Here is a 17,480-nt window from a genome sequence, read left to right on the forward strand (position 1 = left end):
GAAGAGTCTGTGAAAGAGGTCCTATCAGAAACACCATTCTGCCTCCTCTTCAAAATCCTGATAACAAAATCGAATCAAAGAACCCACATCACATTCCCAATCCCATTATCATCAACAAAAAAAGAAGGTGAAGTCTTAGAAGTAGTGTCTCAGCTCTCAGAAGAACCATGTAGCATCAGCGGAAGCTTTTCCACTGCTATCACAGTTACGGAGAAGAAAGAAGAAGAAGTAACCAACAAAAGAAGCATCAGGGACGGAACAACAACAATGATGAAGAATAATAAGTGGAACAGCAACAGATTTTCGTCGAGGAAGCACCCTCACGCCTGTGACAGCAATGTCGCCTCCGGGAGGGAGCGGACTGTTGAGGAAGAAAGGGCCAGAGTGGGTATTGGAGAGTGAAGAGAAAGAGAGAGTGAGTGAAAGAGAGAGGAGGGATTCAAGATAAGGAAGGGAGTGCTACGTAGGTTCGGAAACCCACGAATCAAGCTCAGATCCAAAGTCAGGGCACTTTTGTTACACGGAAGACATCTATCATGGGTATAAGTTTAGTTTCGAGCAATCATGAATACAAATATCAGCGTATTCATCTCTCATAGGTACAAATGGTCATTTATTCTATTAAATTACCTGCACAGCTACACTATATTTTACAAAAAAAAGGAAAAGCACAATTTATTTCTCCTGCAATTACATCTATAATTTTAAAGGTACGATTTGACTGTTTTTTGCTGAGTAAATATATAATTTGAATTTTAAAATAATTAAATACTGAGAAAAAAAACTTCTAATTTTTCTTTTAAATATTAAATAGAGATAATGTAATTCAAACAAAGAGGGTTTCTTATTTTTCAATAATAAAAAAAACAGTAGTTAATGTTTGTACACGGAAGTTGTGATTGTTTGCAGTTTCGGCGAGAAGTAGCAGCAGTAGCTGAAACCTCTAATAAGTATTAATAAATTACGCATTAACATTACTTCTCTCACCTTCTCCAATCACTCAATCCCTCGTTTCAATTCCCACTTTCCCACTTCTCAAAAGCCAACACACCAATCGATCGAACTTCATTCACTTCGCACAGATTGTGAACAAAGAGTTTAGCTTTTTTCAGTAATGAGGGGTCAGAGAATGTCGATCCACTCCATGACCACGTGGCTCAAGCGGCAGCCACCAAAGGTGAAGGCTTTCCTCGCCGTGATTTCCGGCATGGCGGCGCTTGTTCTGCTCCGCTTCATCGTCCACGACCACGACAACCTATTCGTCGCCGCCGAGGCTGTTCACTCCCTCGGCATCTCTGTTCTCATCTATAAGCTCATCAAGGAGAAGACCTGCGCCGGTCGGTAACTCACTAACCCTAATTCTTCTTGTTTATTGATTCGGAAAGTGGAAACTCTCGCTAATCGCTTAATTTGATTGTTAATTTGGATTTTGTTGTTTTGATTGATTGGATTTTTTGACCCGCTCTGGGGTTTTGTGAACTCGGTAGGCTTAAAAAATGTCATCTTTTTAGCTGTTTGAGCTCGTAATTTGCTTAAGGCTTTGTTGAAATGCTAGGGTATAAGATATTGAAAAGGAAAAGTCAATCTTTTTGGGATTAGTTGCACTGGATTTTGATTTTGATTTTGATTTTGATTTTTCTTTCGCTAAAACTAACCTTTGTAAGATATTTGACAACCGGTTTTAGTATCAAGACCATACCAGGTTCCGAAATCAGAATGAAACTTGTTGCACTATACATGGCATTGTTTGGCTGATTTGATTTCTTCTATATATATGAAAGTGTATTGACTTGAGCTATTGGATTAAAAGAGTGACATGTCTGTTCTATTGTTGTTCTGTTGTGCTAATGGTTTTTGAAATGATGTGCAGGATTGTCACTCAAGTCCCAGGAATTAACAGCTATCTTTTTAGCTGTTAGGCTGTACTGTAGTTTTGTCATGGAATATGATATACACACACTACTCGATTTCGCTACTTTCGTAACTACAATGTGGGTCATATACATGATTCGGTTCAAACTGAAGGCTAGTTACATGGAAGAGAAGGATAACTTTGCGATATACTATGTGGTAAGCTTTCCTTATTAATCACTAAAAAAATTAGAAGTCCAGTCCCTTCTAGATATCCATTTTTCACGTTTATCAGGACTTATAGGTGATGTGGTTGAAGTGTGAGGTTGGGGTGTTCTGTACAGATTGGCCTTCTATTAGATTCAATTTGACTTGTTCTAATTTTGAAACTGAATGCAGGTGATACCCTGTGCTGTGTTGGCCTTGCTTATTCATCCATCAACTTCTCATCATTTATTGAACAGGATTTTCTGGGCATTCTGTGTATATCTGGAAGCAGTTTCGGTATTACCTCAACTGCGGGTCATGCAGAACACCAAAGTATTATTACTTAACTCCAATAATTGCCATTCTAAATTTTATGTTTGGGATCTGATCTGGTTATTTTCCTTTCTAACCTTTTTTAATTTTAACCTCCAGATTGTTGAGCCATTCACTGCTCATTATGTATTTGCGCTGGGTGTTGCTAGATTCCTTAGCTGTGCTCATTGGGTTCTTCAGGTATGATATGTTCTTAAAAATTACTAGTTATATTAGTCAAGAATTTGATTCATTTGCAAATTTGGTTATGGCTTGTTTGCTGGCATATCATGTTGATACCTATCACTGTGATGGTTAATGTCTTTTTTCCACTAGAATGGCAATGTCCTTGACCAAGGGTGTAAATTAACATTATTATAAGTTTATCTCTTTCGTTTTCAATGGTACAATCATGACGTCATTCCTCTGGAAGATCTGTTAGAGAGCTTGTGCTTTGCTGTATGTGATTTTCCTGTCAAATTTTTCTTCGCTGACTTTATAAATTTAAGTTACATCAATTTTGATAGATAGCAAGTTAGACAATAGAGTATTGCTGCCATTATTAGCACATTTCTTACTGGTATAGTTCACAGGATACTGTCTGCCGGGTGCCTACTCATACTAACATTCTATTTCTTGTAACAGGTGTTAGATACCCGTGGACATTTGTTGGTTGCCTTGGGGTATGGTTTATGGCCACCGATGGTTCTTATATCAGAAATTGTCCAGACCTTCATCCTAGCAGATTTTTGTTACTACTATGTCAAAAGGTTGGTTTAGCATATTGTACAGTTCTTTATCTGGCAGCTTTGGCATAGAATCTTGAGGTCCTTCTAGCATGACTTCTTATAATATTTATTTTGTTGCAGTGTTTTTGGAGGTCAGCTTGTTCTTCGTCTTCCCTCTGGAGTGGTGTGAGTGAAGGATCTGTTTCAATGGATACACATTTAACTTAATCAGGCAATATGGTGGGTTACCCTTGTTAGAGTACACTGTGTGTTTACACACTTATTTGGTTCCTTGGTGGAAGCTGGTTCTGTAAAATTTGGAGATGAAAGAAAACTAATTATTTATGCTTAATGTACGGTTATTTATAGTTGAAAAGTCGTTTATACATGGAGTCTCCATTTTGATTAAGCTGGATTTTTGTTGTCACCATTTCAAATGCTAAAGTTATAAACACAATCTTACGTGGAGCTCTGCCTACTTAACAGATCTAGAAGTTACACAATTGTGAATGTTGCCCTCTAGCACGATGATAAACTTGTGATGCATAATATAAAATTCCTTGATAAGGGTTTTGTTGAAACGAAATTATTAGATTTTTTTTTTCATTTTATCATTAAAGCATTGAATTTGTATTGGATAGTGATATATCAGTATCACACAACACACCTCTATGACAACAATAACAACATTGCATCACATGTTGTTTCAAAGGTTAATTACACAGGTTCCTTGCTAGAATCCCTTCAAAAGTGATCCCAGGTCCAAGAGCAAGCAACATACCCCATTCGGTGGATGAAATTTGAAGTTGCTGTAGAACAAACTTTATATTCCATGCATGTTTCAACTTTGAAGTTGGTCCAATCTCTTCTGATTGGGTATAATTTAAGAATATAAAAGGTTGAGCTTATCCGGCAACAATCTTAATTCAATAATTGAACTTGCATCATGGTTGATTAAAAAATAGTTTATGAATGCTTATAAATTCTCAGTATCGACGTCTTGGAGAGAGGGGCACGAGGAGTCCAGCACGTGAAGGGCGTCCCTGGACTGAAGACGTCTTGGAGTGCTGAAGCTTCATGCATGCTTTGACGTCCTTAGCTTCATTCATGCTGAGGCTTCTCGCGCTGCCAACGTGAGGATGGAGTGAAGGACGTCTTTAGCTTGAAACGGGATTTGGATCCTCTAAAGTTTGAATTTCACTTTAGAGAGTAAAGTGTGATTTTCTACCCTTGGATAGTTTCTCTTTCATATTTATTCTTGGTCCCACCTATAAAATCAATGGTGAGAGATCACACTTTACTCTCTAAAGTGAAATTCAAACTTTAGAAGATCTAAATCCCACTAAAATAACTATGAAGATGCTCATGCATCATTTAACAAATTATTAAATATAAAGTTTTATTATCAATTATCTGCTTGCTATAAAAAATAAATTGAACATTATAAACTTAGAATATAAGAACATGTTCTTATATTAAACACAAGTACTTAAGTATACAAAAAATACAAATCAATTATTAAATATTATAAACTTTTTCTAAAAGCTTCATCCTTCACTCACTACTGATTTTTAACAATAGCCAATATCACTAAAAAGTAAAAAGTACCACCACTTTTTAATCTGAAATCCAAACATCCATCAATATGTGTTAATTTTGATGTGGTCCATTTCTAAAGATATTAAAAAGAAGCATCTTGCAATTCAAAAAAGTGATTTTTTTTAAGTAGCTGAATTTGTTACTTCATTTTAATTTTACAAAAGTATCAACTTTTAAGGTGAGTATAATTATTTGAGATCTTACATTTCTTGGCACGTTTTTTCTCTCTTCCTCTATTAATTCTAGAAATACTAAATTTATATTTTTATGATATTCATAATTCTAATTAGGAATATTTTTTTATTCATTTAAATTTTTGAACTTGATGTACATCCTGACCACAAAGTTCCTTATATTTTTATTCAGGTATGCAACGATATTGATTTTACTTAGCTGAATATATCAATAACTCTTTATTTACTTGTTGGATGATAAAGTTATTACAGAAAAATAAAGAAATATATATATCGATCATTATAAGAAAATTTTAAAATAGCGAGGATTTTATCAACCAACATGATCGATCACTGTTAGTGACAGATTTTGCGACCAATCAAACATTTTTAAGATTTAAAAAAATCGGTTGTTAAATTTCAATTTAGCGACCAATTTAGTGATCACCCACTCTTGGTTGCTAAATTGGTCGCTAAAATAAAAATTAGTGACCGATTTAGCTACCGATGACAAAGTTAATCTAGTCAGTGGCTAAAATCGGTCACTATTTTTTAACTTAGCAACTGATTTAGCAACTAAAACAAAAAATAAGCTTTTAGATATGTTAGTGGCTAAATCAGTCGCTATTTTTAATTTAACGACCGATTCTGCAACTAATATAAAAAACAAGCTTAATGGTGGTTGGTTGCTAAATTGGTTGTTAAGTGTTAAAATAGCGACCAATTTAACGACCAACTATAAAATGCTGGTTTTAAATTTGGTCGCTGGTTGCTATTTTATAATTTAGTGACCGATTTAAAAATATGTCGATAAAATAGTTAGTCGCTAATTTAATGGCTAACAAAGCGGTCACTAAATCGATTGCTAAGGATTAATATAGCAACCGATATTAACGACCAACTATAAAATCTTAGTATTAGAGCAGTTGGCCAATAAACCGGTGCTAAGAATTTGCAATCAAATAAAAAATAAAGATATAAATTAATTAGTTTCTAATTTTAAATAATAGGAATAAACTAAATCTGGCGTTCAACGCCAGAAACATGAGTCAGAGCCATTCTCGTCGGTGCCATCTCTCCTCCTCGAGTCTTTATCGCCGTCTGCCCCTCGCCGCGTACTTCCTCTGCTCGTTCCGCCATTGTCGCAGATCGTCGCATCCCCGTCCAGATATGCCGTTGCTCGCATCGCGTCGTTCTTTTCTCAGCGTCGCCTCCTGTGGTAACTTCTCCGGTAACAACAACAACAACAGTCTTCCGGTTAAGCTGATTTTCTCCTTCAGTCAAGGTACTTCAACTTCGTTTCTCTGATTTTGATTTCTCAATATAATTCCAGAGAATGTCTCTGTATTTATTGAGAAAGAACAACAGAAAGAACAACAAGAATATGAAGTAAGGTAGAAGAGAAAATTGAACTATGAATGAAAGCCTTATATTGATTTTCTTCAGCAGATATCATGTACTGTGATGAATATTTCTACAATTGATGGTTGCACTCTCTTCTTACATTGCAGACTTCCGTAGCTCTTGGGAGATTCCTATAAAGACCCCATTACTAGTTTCCGTCTCTTTCACAAATTCTCTGTTGAACACCCTCAGGCAAGTTCTAACTCTTAAACACTCCTCCTCTTGATTTAGGTAATTTGATTACGCGTCCTGTTATTGGTGCAGGAGTATTGGTCCATTGTTCATAAGGAACAATCAGTTTCATTCATTGAAGCTCCAAGGTGCATTTGGATACTTCTGATCCCACAAAGCCTGGAGGAACTTGGCTTCCTGGAGCTGTCTTGAATATCGCTTATTGCTGCTTGCAGCCGAGCACACGCCCCTACAAACCAGATGACAGTTTAGCCATTGTCTGGAGGGATGAAGGATTTGATGATACTGAGCTGAATCATATCACACTCAAACAACTTCGACAGCAAGTAACGTATGCTCTTATGATTAGTTCACTTATCATGCTGCTATTATTCTTTTCCTAGTTGTGCCTCACGCTTTTGTTCTGATTTTTCTCTTCCCACTTGAAGTAGTTTTCAATCTGTTTTCTCTTTTCTAATGTGTTTTTTTTTTCATTTTATTTCAGGCTGATAGCAAATGCAATTGAAGCCACGTTCTCAAAGGGAGATGCAATTGCAATTGACATGCAAATGACAGCCAGTGCTGTCATTATATATTTGGTCATTGTTCTCGCAGGATGTGTTGTAGTCTCAATAGCTGATAGCTTTGCACCAAAAGAAACCGCAACTCGCCTGCACATATCTAAGGCAAAGGGTATATTCACACAGGTAATCACGCAGTAAATTATACTCATTCTCTCTCTCTCACCCTATATATATGCCTTCTTTTTCCATCCATTTTCTTCTGCTATTAAGCATAATTTTTTTCCCAGCAAGTTTATTAGATCATGTATATCATTATTGAATAGATGTGTCGGTGAAAGAAGATAGTGACATTTATTTTCTCTGTGGTGCTACTGATGAATATATATGTCAAATATGTTTTGGACTGTATGAGGTGTTTATACTGGAATTGCAATTGAAGTTCTGTGTTATATGTGTACCTCTTGTTATGCAGACTCTTTAATTTTCTCCGTTGATGAATAATCCATTAAATCAATGATGAATCTGTTTTAGAGAGAATGAAGCACATTTTATATTTGTGATTATTGGTTTCTGTTTGGTCATAAACTTTTAATTTAACAGAAAATAATCAAAATGAATACCTACCTATGCTCTTATTATGAGAGTTTATTGTTATCTTTCTATCTACAAGTGAAATTTTGCATTTTCCGGATGGACTGGCATGAATAAATGAGTATACTGTGAAATTTAATCTACACCTAAAATATTAAACCTAATTGATGGCTAAAATTAATTTTGGTCACTATTAATAATTAATTAATATGTGCGGTGACTGCTGTCTGCCTGTGACAGAAAGTTAGTAGTAGTAGTAGTAATAACAACTAATAAAGATAAAATACTTGATATTCTGAAGCCTCAGATAATGATCATTTGTTGCTGGCAGAAGGATAATGTATCTAATCAGTGCAAGCATATAGTCCACCTTCTCGCAAATGAGCAATCTCGGCTTCGAATTCCAGATGCAACTGATCCTGTAATTCTTTGTTTCTTTCTGATATCTCGCCTCCTTGTCTGATTCAGATGTTAGGTACCTCAATTTCTCCATTTGGATCTTGATTTTTATGTGATTATTACATTTTTGTTATTATGTTTTGATTAACACATTTCGAGAATCTAACCTAAAGGTAACTATTTCTGTGGGTAAAAATAGGGCATTCCAGGTAAGGTTTTGAGTTTCTCCATGGACATTGTCTTTGTTTTTGCTCGTGGTGGACTTTGTGCTCTGCTTGACCAACAGGCCCATGCGCGTGCCATGGAGTCTCTGGTGCAAGCCAAAATGCGGCACAAGGAGTTTATTATATTGTGCCTTGAAGATTGTAGTGACTGGAGCAATGCTACTACAAGGCGTGTTGTGATGCAGGTTGCGCTTTCTTGTCTTGATTAATTTCCATAAAATTGCTGAGCTGGTAGTTGAAGTTGGTGTCATTGCTGAATGCTTTCAATCTTTCATACCAAATTGGATAGTGTCACATTGTCCTCAACCTACCTTTTTACTTATCTATTTGTTGCCCTGAATAGTTGTAGCTTTCATATGCCTTTGTAGAAGATATCTGAGTTCTAAATCCGATTTGGTACTGTATACAAAAGGCAACAATTGGTGAATTCTAAAATGTCCTTGGAATGGTTCCAATTTCCAAATCAAAACGAAATCTAAAAGACTAAAAACCAAGCAGGTTTGATCAATATAATATGGGGACATTGTAAATCTGAAGCAGTTAAACTATCATTCTGTACAGTAGCGGTTAGTATCTCAGAGACATAGACAGTTTGGTTTTACTGTTTTGCATTTTCAAGTGAAATATTGTACGGTTTGCCTGATTTTTATTTTATTTATTTATTTTTGTGCTTTTTTCCAGGTTAACTGTGGTACTGCTGTTTTTCTAAAGCCAGAGTTTTACTCCTGTAGTAAATTGAATTCGTTGAACTTTGGGGTGGGTTTAACATACAAAATCTTCATTAGCAACCTTGGCAATATAACGGCCTACTTCTGCGATTGCTCTCAACATGCAGATTTTGAAATCCTGACTATTTAGAAGGTATTCATAAATCCCCTTCATTTTGAATTAATTTGATCAACTTTTATTATGCTAAACAATGCAGGTGGATATATTCGTTAGAGATTGCTTTCTTTGTTATGGCTGATCATATATAAATCTGAATTCATGGTTAAAATTTGTATGTGGATAATATTCTACATTGACTATTTTAGCATCTAAGTTTGTATGTGCTGATCATATATTACATTTACTTTGTACACATGTTTTCCAATTTAAAATTATATTTTTAGAGAAAGAAGCCCATGCATTTGTAACCTATAACAAATTTACATACTATTGTGAATTTACAAATTTTAACTTATTTGCATCATCTTTCTTTGTTTCTTCATAGGATATTTGATGTAATGCCAGTGTAAATGTTGCATTAAGGTGTAGCATTTAATACTTATTTAGATATTTATACTAGTTTTGCTATTGATGTAGATTATGGGGAATAACGATCTATAAGAAGGATAGTATAAGCTTATAGTACAATGATAATGGGCTACAATCTATTTCGGTTGTCTCCTTTTTTCATTTCTTGTTATATTTGATAATTACAATAATACCATCTTTTTGTTTTGCTTAAAGCTTTCGCGAGTGAAATTCCTTTAGAATTATCTTTAAAAGATGGTATACAAGATGACCACATGGTATCATTTTTTCAATTAACTATAAACTTATCAACTAAAAGATATTCTTATAAAATTCTTTAGTGTACTTATAAAAATATTGTTATCAAACTTTAAAAGTTTTAAATTGCTATAGTGATCAGTGACATGGCTTTGATCTTTTAGTTATTAGGAACAGAGTTCTCTATTGAAACCTGCTTCCTTGTGAAATTTTTGAGTTTTGAACATGTTTTGAGACTTGAATTGAATTGGTTTAATTGAGTTTCATTCATTTTTCATTTTTTTTTTCTTGTGACTGTGTTTTGGCAACCTTGGTGAAGAACAAAGTTGTGCCTGTTGTGGTTTGTATTGGTTGCAACTCCAAGAGCTTTGAAAAAATCAAAGAGACAAAACTAGTGCAAAAATTGTTGAACCATACTGATTGTTCATGAATAGAGTAGAGTAATGTTATTCATGAATTATTTTTACTTTTAGTCTAGATTGCGGATCATAAATTTGATGTATTTAGAAATTTTTAATATTTTAAACTCTATATTTCTATGTAAACATTGTGAATGTTTTTGGTATTTATTTAAAAAATTAATTTATGTTTGATTCTTTTTATATTTTGTGAAAATATTATTATTTATGGAATTAAGTTTTAATAGTGGTAAATGTGAAATTAGTAAAAATCTATAATTATAAGATTAGGAAAAGTGATCGCTTTAGCGACCAATTTAGTTTTTTAGCTAAGGAATTAACGACCAATGTAGCACTCGATTTTAGATTTTAAATTAGGCATCGGCGACTGATTTAGTGACCAAAAAGTCGGTCGCTATTTAACGATCGATTTACTCGGCGACTGATTTAATGACGGAAAATTTGGTCATCATTTAGCAATCGATTATGTTAGCGATCAATACTCTTTGGTGAGAGATTTGATAGCATTGTTTAAAAGGCATCATAAAGTTCGGTTGTTCTATTTTAACCAATCCATTTGCTATAAAGTGTGTTCACATACATATTTATATAATATATAAGAAATATATATTTCTCATTAAAAAAAAACCTACAAATGTATTATTTTTTCTTTCTTGGTATTTCTTCGCTTTGAATTCGTATCAAGAGGATTTCTATTGCTATAAACCCTCCTTATAAAATAATTTTATGGTGCTTTTATTTTGATATCTCAATTATCTAAATTTGTTTTTAAAAATAAAAAAATTAAATATTTAAAATGTATTAAATATTATTTATTTATATTTTTTAAATAAATTAAACACAATATTAAAGGCACCATCACATTCACAATAATGAAAATGGAGAGCCTTGTCTATTTTATTAAGATTTGTGTTCTAATTGGAAACAAACTATTTGTCAAGATGTGATAACCTACTTCAACTTTAAAAGAAAAAAATTAACCCTAAAATATTATTAATAATATTTTATTTGTCTTTATTTGTTTTCCTTTTTCACTATTTTTGGTAATTCTCACTTTACCATATTGTTACGTGAAAGTGAAATGTGCCTAACGGGAAAAAAAAAAATACTCGATACCCAATCTTTTTTTTTTCTTTTTCCTGGTTCAACCCCTCCTGTAGTTTCTTTTGATGGTGGGCTACGCAGAGCCCAAAAGTTCAACATTTGAAGCCCAGTAACCCTCTCCAACAGCTATTGGTGCAATGATCACATATATTGACTACATGCATTTTTAAATATTAATCAGTTATTAAATATTTAATATTACCATCTAGTAAGTATTGGATCATCATCTGAAATTGGGTTCAAGATTAACTTTTTTAGATATCTAAATGATATATTTATAGGATAGCAAACTCTATTAAATATAAAAATAAAATGATATTTTGTTAATTTCTAACTAATTATTTTATAAAAGTGTTGATCATTTTTTAAATAATCTAAAATTTAATTTGTTAAGTAGCTAAAGCTCTTAAATTAATTTAACATACTCTTTTTTTTTTTTTTTTGAAGTGAGGTGTGATAATCTACTTCAAATTTAAAAAAATGAATTTAATATCATCACTTAAAATTAGGCAAGATAAACTTTTTTTAAATACCTAAAGAATACATTTATAGGATAATAGGTTTTATTAAATATAGAAATAAAATGACATTTTGCTAATTTTTAACTAATTATTCTATAAAAGTGTAGATCTTTTTTCAAATAATTTAACCTTGTTTATACTATTTATAATCTCAAATTAATTTATCTAAAGGCTCTTAAATTAATTTAACATACCTTTTGTTTAGAAGTGAGGTGTGATAATCTACTTCAAATAAAAAAAAAAACAAAAATAAATTTAATATCATCACCTAAAATTAGGTAAGATTAGCTTTTTTTAAATACCTAAAAATACATTTATAGAATAGTAGGTTTTACTAAATATAGAAATAAAATGACATTTTGTTAATTTTTAACTAATTATTCTATAAAAGTGTAGATCTTTTTTCAAAAAATTTAACCTTGTTTATACTATTTATAATCTCAAATTAATTTGTCTAAAGGCTCTTAAATTAATTTAACATACCTTTTGTAGAAGTGAGGTGTGATAATCTATTTCAAATTAAAAAAAAAAACAAAAAACAAAAATGAATTTAATATCATCACCTAAAATTAGGTAAGATTAGCTTTTTTTAAATACCTAAAAATACATTTATAGAATAGTAGGTTTTATTAAATATAGAAATAAAATGACATTTTGTTAATTTTTAACTAATTATTCTATAAAAGTGTAGATTATTTTTCAAATAATATAATATTGTTTATACTATTTATAATTTCAAATTAATTTGTCTAAAAGCTCTTAAATTAATTTGACATATTTTTTTTCAGAAGTGAGGTGTGATAATCTACTTCAAATAAAAAAAATTAATATCATTACCTAAAATTAGGTAAGATTAGCTTTTTTTTTAATACCTAAAGAATACATTTATAGAATAGTAGGTTTTATTAAATATAGAAATAAAATGACATTTTACTAATTTTTAACTAATTATTCTATAAAAATATAAATCATTTTTTAAATTATCTAACATTGTTTATACTATTTATAATCTCAAATTAATTTGTCTAAGGATACTTAAATTAATTAACATACCCTTTCTCATTCCCTCTCCTATTATAAAACCCCCACACAAAGTTCACAAACACACACACACTAGTTCATCTTGACACCCTACGTCCAGCTGCTTGGTATCCTACACTTGGGCCACTTACGTCTTATTCTGTGGACCAATAAGTGGGATGCTCGTCCAGCCTATAGTTGGGTACCATAGTGACCGTTGCACGTCGTGGTTTGGACGCCGACGGCCTTTCATTGCTGTCGGCGCCTTAGCGGTCGCCATCGCTGTGTTCCTTATAGGCTATGCTGCTGACATGGGACAAATGTTTGGTGACTCGCTCGAGAAGAAGGCCCGCCTGCACGCCATAGCCACCTTCGTGGTCGGGTTCTGGATCCTCGGCGTTGCAAACAACATGTTTCAAGGTCTATGCTAGGCACTCCTCGCCGAGAAGCAATGAAAGGCTGTCGGCGTCCAAACCGCGACGAGCAGAGGTCACTATGGTACCCAACTATAGGCTGGACGAGCATCCCACTTATTGGTCCGCAGAATAAGATGTAAGTGGTGCAAGTGTGTGGGATAGCAAGCAGTTGGATGTAGGGTGTCAGCAAGGAGAGCTGTAAAGCCCATCCAAACCGAACACCTGCGGCGACGATGATCTTAGGTAGAGGACTTGGTTCTCTAAATGGAGAGAATTGTGGTTGTGTTTGGGGGAGGAAACTGAAAGGGACTCCATTGTGTGTTTAAAACAGCTTCAATTCTGTGTTTGTGAACTTTGTGTGTTACGGTGTGGTGTGGAGTTGAGGGGAAGCTGTGTTGGGGGGAGGGGGGTGACTTCTCTGGTGGCTAAGTCTCTCATGGCTAATGATGGCTAGTTGTTACTTAACTCCAAGAATTGCCAAAGTATTATTACCTCAACTGCGGGTCATGCAGAACACCAAAGTATTATTATTTAACTCCAAGAATTGCCATTTTAATTTTAACCTCCAGATTGTTGAGCCATTCACTGCTCATTATGTATTTGCGCTGGGTGTTGCAAGATTCCTTAGCTGTGCTCATTGGGTTCTTCAGGTATCATATGTTCTTAAAAATTACTAGTTATATTAGTCAAGAATTTGATTCATTTGCAAATTTGGTTATGGCTTGCTTGCTGGCATATCATGTTTATACCTATCACTCTGATGGTTAATGTCTTCTTTCCACTAGAATGGCAATGTCTTTGACCAAGGGTGTAAATTAACATTATTATAAGTTTATCTCTTTCGTTTTCAATGGTACAATCCTAACGTCATTCCTCTGGAAGATCTGTTAGAGAGCTTGTGCTTTGCTGTATGTGATTTTCCTGTCAAATTTTTCTTCGCTGACTTTATAAATTTAAGTTACATCAATTTTGATAGATAGCATGTTAGATAATAGAGTATTGCTGCCATTATTAGCACATTTCTTACTGGTATAGTTCACAGGATACTAACATTCTATTTCTTGTAACAGGTGTTAGATACCCGTGGACATTTGTTGGTTGCCTTGGGGTATGGTTTATGGCCACCGATGGTTCTTATATCAGAAATTGTCCAGACCTTTATCTGGCAGCTTTGGTATAGAATCTTGAAGTCCTTCTAGCATGACTTCTTATATTATTTATTTTGTTGCAGTGTTTTTGGAGGTCAGCTTGTTCTTCGTCTTCCCTCTGGAGTGGTGTGAGTGAAGGATCTGTTTCAATGGATACACATTTAACTTAATCAGGCAATATGGTGGGTTACCCTTGTTAGAGTACACTGTGTGTTTACACACTTATTTGGTTCCTTGGTGGAAGCTGGTTCTGTAAAATTTGGAGATGAAAGAAAACTAATTATTTATGCTTAATGTACGGTTATTTATAGTTGAAAAGTCGTTTATACATGGAGTCTCCATTTTGATTAAGCTGGATTTTTGTTGTCACCATTTCAAATGCTAAAGTTATAAACACAATCTTACGTGGAGCTCTGCCTACTTAACAGATCTAGAAGTTACACAATTGTGAATGTTGCCCTCTAGCACGATGATAAACTTGTGATGCATAATATAAAATTCCTTGATAAGGGTTTTGTTGAAACGAATTTATTTAGATTTTTTTTTTCATTTTATGATTAAAGCATTGAATTTGTAATGGATAGTGATATATGAGCATCACACAACACACCTCTATGACAACAATAACAACATTGCATCACATGTTGTTTCAAAGGTTAATTACACAGGTTCCTTGCTAGAATCCCTTCAAAAGTGATCCCAGGTCCAAAAGCAAGCAACATGCCCCATTCAGGATCATCTCCACCATCCTTTCTAATCTTAATGGCCTCTTCTAGCATGTATTCCAGCACATACACAATGGTGTTGCTGCTAGCATTTCCATAATCCATCAAAGCCTTTCTACTTGCATTCAACTTCTCTGGCAGCAAGTCGAGCCTCTTCTCTATGCGGTTTAAGATTGCAGGGCCACCTGGATGCACTGCCCAGAACAGCTTATTATACTCCTTGTTCTGGAATCCAGCAACACTCATTAACTTGTCACAGAAATCTTCCACATTGTCCTCAATTATCTGAGGAAGTTCTCTTGCCAATTTGAAGCTTATCCCCTCCTCAGTCAATCTTCCATCAATTTTCTTCTCAGTGTCTGGCAGAAACTCTTGAATTGCTGTGTTAAGCTCAAAGAGAGGCTTCTCAGTACCCTCTATTGGGTCTGAGCCAATTATCATTGCACCAGCGCCATCACCAAAGAGAGCCACCCCAACAAGATCATAGGGTCTATCTGCACTTGGTGGTTTGAACCCAATGATTGTAGTCTCAGAAGTAGCTAGAAGCACTCTGCTACCAGGGTTGTTCTCAGCTATGTCTTTTGCAACACGTAGGCCGGCCACACCCCCTGAGCACCCCACGAAATAGAGCAAGACTCGTTGAGTCGCAGGGCTGAGTCCTAGTCCTCTGGCTAGATAAAGGTCACCACCAGGTAGTCTAGCTTCACTTGATGAGACATAAACCAAGTGTGTTATGTCAGATAAGGATCTACCCCAGTTCTTGATGCAAACCTGGGAGGCTTCAATTGCCATTTGTGTCACTGCCTTGTTACATATCTCTAGCCTTTGCTTCACCGTTGGAAGGCCTTCAAGCGCAAGTTCTGGGTACTTCTTTAGTATCTCCTCAGACATGACCACGTACCTTGTTTTCACTGTTGTTGTCTTGCCTGTTTATATACACCATTATAAAGCCAATGTCACATTAGTACCAAAAGTGACATTGCATTGCATTATTATTTACATAGGAATCGCAATTGTCCCTATGTAAATACATATAATAAAAGTGCGTTCAGTTACTATCCTATGAGAAAGTAGCAGAAATGTTGAGAACAATTTTTAATATTATTCATATACTTCCAAAATATAGGGCTTAAAGATATATTTTTAGGATAATTTTAAGCTAATTTGTGCACACAAGAAGATATAAAAGAGATACTTCTAAACCATGTCACTGTTTTTGTACTCTCTGTCCTAAACTGGAACTAAAATGCTACGTCTAGTATGATTATGCTACAGTGATTATGTAAATATTGCTAAAATTAAAGTTTCATTCTTTTTCACATTTTGGTAACATTTGTTTAGAGTAACATTTTTTAAAAAGTATTGTTTAATAATAATAATAAAAATATTATTTTAATTTTAACAACACTTTTTAAAACTGTTATAGCATGATAATATAGTCATACTAGAATGACTATATATATATATGCGCTTACAAAGTCTGCTAAGCTTCTGTTTGAGCTCAAGATTGTCACAGTTAGTGTCCCTAAAATATCCATCAACCAAGTATTCTTGCATGACAAGTTGGTGTGGGAATGCCTTGCCAAGAGCTAATATGGTAGCCTTTCCAGGGTTGGCTTGCTTTGTGACACCTCTCATGATACCTTCATCTCCCATAATTTCTTTCGTTGATAGATAAGATGAATGCAATTAATTTCCTTGGCAGTGAATGTTATGCAGGACTTGTAATATCATATTTATATAATAATATCCTATGCTTTAATGTCCATGACAAGTTTGTAATGGGTAGGACATGTAGTATAAGAGTTTTACTATAAACATATAAAATTTGGATTAGTTGGAAAGCAAGTCCTTCATGGAGATTGTGTTACTGGTTTGTGGTTGTTGGGAAGAGGTTGGGATTAGATTTTCAGCTCTAATTACATCTAATTTGAAATAGGCACTCTTAAACTCCCTCAAAAGCAAAAAGGCTTGCACTTTCATAGTAAAAACAACTTTGCCACTACAACACCTGTCTTGGCAAGACAGTGATTAATATATCGCAGATTTAAACTCTATTTAAAGGTTTGTTCTTAACTAATGAGTTGTTGTATACACAAGGTAGTTTACTTTTTTTTTTGTCCATAGACTAATCTGTCACAGATATGAATTCCATTTAAGGGTCTGCTGTTAGCCAACAGATAGCTATATTCGAATTCCCTGACACTTATTTAAACGGACGAATGAACTAACCACTCGACTAATCTAAATTGGTTAAACAAGGCGATTTCTTTTTTTTAGTCAGATAAATTAGACATCGCCTAATCCTAGGTATTAGACATGTATTACACACCCATACAACACATTCACATACACTATATGAATTTATTTTTTCTCTCATAAAATTTGAACTCGACTGTGATTGTTAAGGAGTCATATGCTATGCCACTCAACCAAGCCTCCAACCACAG

The 17,480-nt window shown here is 34.1% G+C and overlaps 2 protein-coding genes and 1 long non-coding RNA gene across 10 annotated transcripts; 2 read left to right on the forward strand and 1 right to left on the reverse strand.

Moving 5' to 3' along the window:
• Positions 1–886: 886 nt before the first annotated feature.
• LOC107477248 (uncharacterized) lies at positions 887–14,656 on the forward strand. Of its 4 annotated transcripts, none has more exons than XM_052258916.1 (6): positions 890–1,337; positions 1,871–2,070; positions 2,251–2,391; positions 2,491–2,571; positions 3,016–3,140; positions 14,389–14,656. In XM_052258916.1, exons 1-6 carry the CDS (start codon positions 1,115–1,117, stop codon positions 14,435–14,437), a joined length of 819 nt encoding a protein of 272 aa, XP_052114876.1. In that variant the 5' UTR covers positions 890–1,114; the 3' UTR covers positions 14,438–14,656. The 4 variants fall into 4 exon arrangements, with proteins under 4 accessions (XP_052114878.1, XP_052114877.1, XP_052114876.1 ...); XM_016097234.3 differs by lacking the exon at positions 14,389–14,656 and adding an exon at positions 3,240–3,507 and having other exon boundaries at positions 891–1,337; XM_052258918.1 differs by lacking the exons at positions 3,016–3,140; positions 14,389–14,656 and adding an exon at positions 14,228–14,382 and having other exon boundaries at positions 887–1,337.
• Positions 3,591–15,936, reverse strand: LOC107477247 (type III polyketide synthase B). Its single transcript, XM_016097233.3, has 2 exons — positions 14,916–15,936; positions 3,591–3,765 (listed from the first exon to the last, which is right to left on the reverse strand). The coding sequence occupies exon 1, from the start codon at positions 15,919–15,921 to the stop codon at positions 14,962–14,964; it is 960 nt and encodes a 319-aa protein (XP_015952719.2). The 5' UTR covers positions 15,922–15,936; the 3' UTR covers positions 3,591–3,765; positions 14,916–14,961.
• Positions 5,925–10,156, forward strand: LOC107477249 (uncharacterized). 5 transcript variants are annotated; one of them, XR_008007013.1, is made up of 7 exons: positions 5,925–6,155; positions 6,382–6,797; positions 6,951–7,152; positions 7,892–8,035; positions 8,159–8,368; positions 8,865–9,044; positions 9,997–10,156. It is a non-coding gene; the product is annotated as an uncharacterized LOC107477249 (long non-coding RNA). The 5 variants fall into 5 exon arrangements; XR_008007014.1 differs by lacking the exon at positions 9,997–10,156 and adding an exon at positions 9,489–9,969; XR_008007016.1 differs by lacking the exon at positions 9,997–10,156 and having other exon boundaries at positions 7,895–8,035; positions 8,865–9,444.
• Positions 15,937–17,480: the final 1,544 nt, after the last annotated feature.

The sequence above is a fragment of the Arachis duranensis genome, chromosome 3, assembly GCF_000817695.3.
Source record: "Arachis duranensis cultivar V14167 chromosome 3, aradu.V14167.gnm2.J7QH, whole genome shotgun sequence".
Classification (NCBI taxonomy): Eukaryota; Viridiplantae; Streptophyta; class Magnoliopsida; order Fabales; family Fabaceae; genus Arachis; species Arachis duranensis.

What these genes read in the sequence shown, in the direction of transcription:
- LOC107477248 (XM_052258916.1), top strand. Translation starts at nt 1,115, where the DNA reads ATGAGGGGTCAGAGAATGTCGATCCACTCCATGACCACGTGGCTCAAG. An exon ending in ACTTTGCGATATACTATGTG is followed by an intron (nt 2,071 to 2,250) that starts GTAAGCTTTCCT and finishes AACTGAATGCAG; the next exon opens with GTGATACCCTGTGCTGTGTT. An exon ending in GGGTCATGCAGAACACCAAA is followed by an intron (nt 2,392 to 2,490) that starts GTATTATTACTT and finishes TTTAACCTCCAG; the next exon opens with ATTGTTGAGCCATTCACTGC.
- LOC107477247 (XM_016097233.3), bottom strand. Translation starts at nt 15,921, where the DNA reads ATGTCTGAGGAGATACTAAAGAAGTACCCAGAACTTGCGCTTGAAGGC.